Source organism: Adiantum capillus-veneris, chromosome 25 (assembly GCF_014529385.1).
Source record: "Adiantum capillus-veneris isolate H3 chromosome 25, ASM1452938v2, whole genome shotgun sequence".
Lineage (NCBI taxonomy): Eukaryota > Viridiplantae > Streptophyta > Polypodiopsida > Polypodiales > Pteridaceae > Adiantum > Adiantum capillus-veneris.
Genome location: NC_140955.1, coordinates 97,897,375 through 97,902,783, shown reverse-complemented (window position 1 = coordinate 97,902,783; position 5,409 = coordinate 97,897,375). Strand labels below are relative to the sequence as shown.

Sequence of the window (5,409 nt, the reverse complement as noted above, 5' to 3'; positions counted from 1 at the left end):
TAATATGGTCTTTTCCCTAAAAAACATCCCACGGATACTCATTAAGGCACTTAAGATAGTCTAAATGTTTTTCCATTGCTTCAGGCTCTAAATGCAACATTGAAACTCAAGATTGATCTCCCTTTCAGAAAATGATCTCCTCTTCAGAGAAGTCGAGGCTGATCTTGCTTTAAGAGAATGATACATTCATCCTGACAAATTGGTCGGGAGGAATTGTCTCTAAAGGAATCATGTTTCCCACCTTGAGACCCCACTATCGGTAGGAGTCTATGACAAACAAAAGTTTCAATGGGTCATTGACAAAGTTAGAAGCAAAATAAAAAGATGAGAGAGTATGTGCTTCTTTCCTTCCACACCAGAGCGAGGCTAATCAATTTGTTCATGATTCCAATCTTGAAGATGGCTAAGTGCAATTGAAAGAGTTCTTAAAACCTGTGAAACATTTCTTATGGAAAATAGTTCCAAAGATACGATACAGTGGCAATGGGGAAAATGGGAGTGGGTTACTAGATCCAAAGAGCAAGGTGAAATTGGGATACTCAACCCAATAAATCATGTAGAGGCCCAACATGCAAAATTTATGGTGGTATTAGCAAATCAAGATCGAGCTTGGGCCATTATGACATGGGATATGACAAACAAGGTAAAGCTCTTCTCCTTGGGAGATGATGAAAAGAGATAGGAGTTCATGACAAGTTGTTGGAATTACCGAGGAAAGATGTAAAGCTAGATGGAAACACGGATGAGCTGGTGCATAAGTATGTAAGAGCATTTAGAAGCAGTAAAATGGGGAGACAACTAGGTACTTTAGAAACTCCATCATCTACTGGTCTCTCTAGCACACTAAGATCGAAGGTGATTCACTACGGCCCTTTTGGGAGAAAAATAGCCACAAAAGTCAACACTAAAGAATAAGACAGAGGAATAGGCACAAATCTATGCTCAAGATGCAAAGTGACAATTAGGACCCCCTCTATGTATTTTAAGACTGCCTAATCACGGAAGGCCTTCTGGGAAAAATCTGCAAATGGTTGTAGAAAACCTAGAAAATCCCTTTTTACAAGAACGATCTCAGTATAGGAGGAAAGGGTTTCAATAACCCAACCATGTTGGCTTGCAAGCAAATTATCTACTTTTCCCATCTCAAACAAACTTGGAAATGATGAATTTTTTGAGTACTCAAAGGAAGTCCTGCAAGCACTAAGTTTGAAGAGATCATGCACGAAAGCAGGAAATGGATTCTCTCTATTGAAAACACTAAGTTTATGAAGAGTGGAAGCAGACACTTCAAGATATTAGAGAAAGTGCTAATTATAGGTTTTTGGCTACCAATCAAAACATAACTTGAATAAGCTCTATAATAGTTGCTAAGAAAGGATACATGTTTGTATCCTTCTGTATCTTTTGGGTCCTCAAGGCATAGACTCTGCTTGAGCCTTAATATACATGCTTTCCTAGAACTACCACTCACAATTGTGAGTATTGCAAACAACCAAAATTCGAAAATGAACGTAGTGCTTCCATGTAAAAATAAAACAAAATCAATGCTAATTGTTAATACATGTGATTTTCAAGCACAATGGGATTCACACCTCAAGGCATTGAAGTTTACATTAAGTATTAGTTTAATATACAAATGGGATAGATATATTAAACACCACAATGTTTGTTTAAAATTAATAACCAAAAAACATTGTGGTGATAGAGCTAGCACCAATGCCACACATGAATTGCCCATGAACAAACAACCACTTAAAAGATTAGCAGTTTAATCATAAAGATTAATGAGGCAAAGATGTGATAACAATTTATATCTATGTTGCTTTAAAAAATAAAAATAAACATTTAAAACACATATAGTGCAAACAAACTTTAGGAAGAGGTTGAAATGAAACATATATATATACATATACATACACACACACACACACACACACACACACACATATATATATACATATAGATATATACATGTACATATATACATATAGATATATACATGTACACACACACATATATATATATATATATATATATACACACACACATACACACACACAATAAAAAAGTCTTCTACTTTCCACTTTCAAGAGGCTTTTCATTTCCTCACTCTTGCATTTCAAATGTTTTGATAGGGGTTTTTATTTTTCCCAAATTGTCGAGACCTACTAAGGAGATGATTTACAAGAACAAAATGATAAAGGCAAGCTAAATTCTAGAATTTTGAGTAAAATATGATACAATGTATGTGATGTGATGAACAAAATGCAAGCCTACAACAAGCCGGCTATATGAGAGTGTATCATACAGGGGCAAGCCCACAGAGTGAGCACCAATTGGGATTGGCAATGTGGATGATGGTATGAGATATTCTAGAGTTTAAGCAAAATATGATACAATGTATGTGATGTGATGAACAAAATGCAAGCCATATGAGAATGTATCAGACAAGGGCAAACCCACAAAGTGGGCACCAAGGATTGGCAATGTGGATGATGATATGAGAAAGGCAGTGGTGGCAACTCAATGCTTCAAGCTTGGGTGTACTTGCATCGAGTTTATTCGGTGCATTCGAGCCATCATTATGACTGTGATCATCAGAATTAGTTCTGATCAAGGAGGACAGAAAATTAATGCTGCCATTAGTCATGTCATCCGATTGCGAGCCCTGTCTGAGCTCGTTGTCAGAGAAGCGGTCTGCGAGTTCTTCATTTGGTTTCCATTTGCTTTCCACTTCCATCTCCTCATCATTTTTGCTTATATCATTGCAGGGCTGCATTAAGATATTCAAGTTTTTGCTATACCCACACACTCCATTAAGTTCCTGTGTTACACTGGATTGTAGCTTCTCTTCATGATTGATATAGTCCTTGCCTTCTGCCAATTTAAGTGCATTATTCATTGCTTGCTGCATCAACCCGTTTACAATCTCCTCCGCCCTCCGCAGCGCCTTCCGGGGATCATTGTATGATCTCTTGCAGGTCTCCCAGTTGAAGTAATAAATTCTCCCTGTCTGTGTTGAAATACTAAAATGATGTCAGAGATCTGAAAATATGATACCTCTCTCTCTCTCTCTCTCTCTCTCTCTCTCTCTCTCTCACACACACACACACACACACACACACACACCTTGAAGGTAAGCGTCCCTAGATAGCTAAGCAACAGTATTAGTGAAATTGGTTATGAGATTTCAAGGCGTGTGTACACATCCTGAAGGTTAAGCTTTCCTAGATAGTTAAGCAACAGTACTAGTGAAATGAATGATGAAATTTTCAAGGTGTGTGTGTGTGTGTGTGTGTGTGTGTGTGTGAGAGAGAGAGAGAGAGAGAGAGCTCCATACCCTGAGATCTAGGTGTTGCTCCCAGCCATAGGGAAGCTGAGCTAATGCGGCACCCATATGGGAAGCAAGATCAAGCGGGGGCGCAGCGCGACTCAGCTTTGCATTCAGGGCGGGAGTCTGGCTAGTTTGCTGCAGAAGGGAGAGGTGGGTTTCCATAGCTGTCAAGCTTTCCTTGCACCATCTCTGCGATGAAGGCCAGCAGCGGCCTCCTGAAGAAGACGAGGACGTCGATGGCGCTGATGCAGAGTCGATTATGTGGGCTCTTTCTCCGCCAGCTGCATTTTGGCTTTTCCGCCCCACCGCGTGATTAAGTACGCCTGCCTCATTAGCCTCTACATAATTTGCGTTACTACTGCAGAGTGTCGCCATCGACATAGCCGCCATTGCTGTATATATGTGCTAGGGAAGCTGACAAATGAAGAGCTGTACGATGCGACTTAACTTGCTAATTAATTAGCTACCACAGTCGCTAACTACAGCGATAATTAATCACCGAATAAGCTAATTATCGCTAGATAAACATGATTAGCAGTATACGCGTAGCTGATTAGCAGTACCTTTCCGATCAATCCCTCAGATAATTCACGAAACCCAAATCCAAATCCCTAATCAGGAGCCCAACCAATACTAATCCGAGATTTTAATTACCGATTATTGACAGAATTCAGCACAAACCATTTGGCTGCAAACCCAATTAAATACCTCATCGCAACACATAATCAACAGAAAGCATCCAAGGCGCTCTCAACTGATTTAAGTAAACCCCTTATCATAGCAAGTCAAGGGAGCAGCGCTCTCATAAATATAAGGAGTCTGTTTTGATAATAAGGTTTTGTGCAACTTTGCGGTAGGACTAATTATGGGCCTAAACGCATCCTATGTGGACTGTACGTATGCATGCATGCCCCCACTTTCACTGTTTCATTAGCATCTCGACTTGTACACCGGCCCATTTTAGTGTTAGCGGATCATAAATGACCCCATTTATAGCGTAAATGTTTGAACACAGTTAACTACTTTTCTATTCAACGCTTTCAAGGTTCCAACCTCAATTCAAATATTGTTTAGGATGAAGGAACAAGCTCTTAGTTCACGAAAGAGTAGAAAGTGGGTAGCGTGTGTCGAGGAACCAGAGTTCGCCACCCCTTCATGCAATGTTGCCCCTTTCGGCTCCCTCGTCTCCTGCTTGGTGTTTCTTTTTCCCACCGTGTTGAACCCCCTCTGAGCCCTTCCCCTTTGGAGAAGGTAGCATGGCCCTACAAGATGCTCTGCTCAATGGGGTTGTCAGGAGTTCTGACCCATCTGCAATCGGTCTCCCTCATTTCCACCCACTCCAGCCAGAGAGTCCTATGTCCACTATGCAAGGTGCCAACCCTCGCTAGGGTCCTCTGGTCAAAGGGTGCGCACATGCAAAAGGCCTTTCCCTACAGCCCTCGGAGCCGAAAAGCAAGGTGGAAGCCGCAGGTAGCTCTTCCCGCACATGTGAGAGAGTTTTCCAATAGTAATTTAGCCTTCAAGTCCACAATTAGATACCGTTGTGTTCAACTACATGCGAGATCCTACTTTCAAAGATCTAGATGCTGCAAATGAATCTTCAAGCCACATCCGCGAAAATTGCCGCAGCGGCTAGTTTTCTTTAGCATGTGCGCACCCTTTCAAAATGATGCAAAAACTAACAACATGCAGACATTGGTTGCATAAAATACAAGCCCTATCTCTTATGCCAACATCCTCTAAATCTTAGTCATGGACAATATTCTACGATCTCTAGTGTTTGAAGTAACATTGATACTAATCAAAATTTAGGCTTGGAAAATACTAGCAGAGACAACGAGTTGCCTCTTGAAGTTAGGCAGGATCAACAACAATCCACTTTAAATGATGATGCTAGGGGATTATATGTTATAGAAAAGGAGAAATTAGAAATTAATAATGAACTCAGAAAAGGGCGCCAGTGGGTTTAGTCAAGAATGTGGTTTTGTTGTGGTGGGTGCCCAGAGCTAGAAAACTGGTTCAACACTATTTGCAAGAAAGGGTGGTTATTGGGCATTGTCATGGTATAAGACCCC

General features: G+C 40.7%; 1 protein-coding gene across 1 annotated transcript; it reads right to left on the bottom strand.

The window, feature by feature from the left end:
- Window positions 1-2,443: 2,443 nt before the first annotated feature.
- LOC147425351 (uncharacterized) lies at window positions 2,444-4,017 on the bottom strand. Its single transcript, XM_086500580.1, has 2 exons — window positions 3,341-4,017; window positions 2,444-3,013 (listed from the first exon to the last, which is right to left on the bottom strand). Exons 1-2 carry the CDS (start codon window positions 3,722-3,724, stop codon window positions 2,444-2,446), a joined length of 954 nt encoding a protein of 317 aa, XP_086356706.1. The 5' UTR covers window positions 3,725-4,017.
- Window positions 4,018-5,409: the final 1,392 nt, after the last annotated feature.

What these genes read in the sequence shown, in the direction of transcription:
- LOC147425351 (XM_086500580.1), bottom strand. Translation starts at nt 3,724, where the DNA reads ATGGCGGCTATGTCGATGGCGACACTCTGCAGTAGTAACGCAAATTAT. An exon ending in AGCAACACCTAGATCTCAGG is followed by an intron (nt 3,014 to 3,340) that starts GTATGGAGCTCT and finishes ATTTCAACACAG; the next exon opens with ACAGGGAGAATTTATTACTT.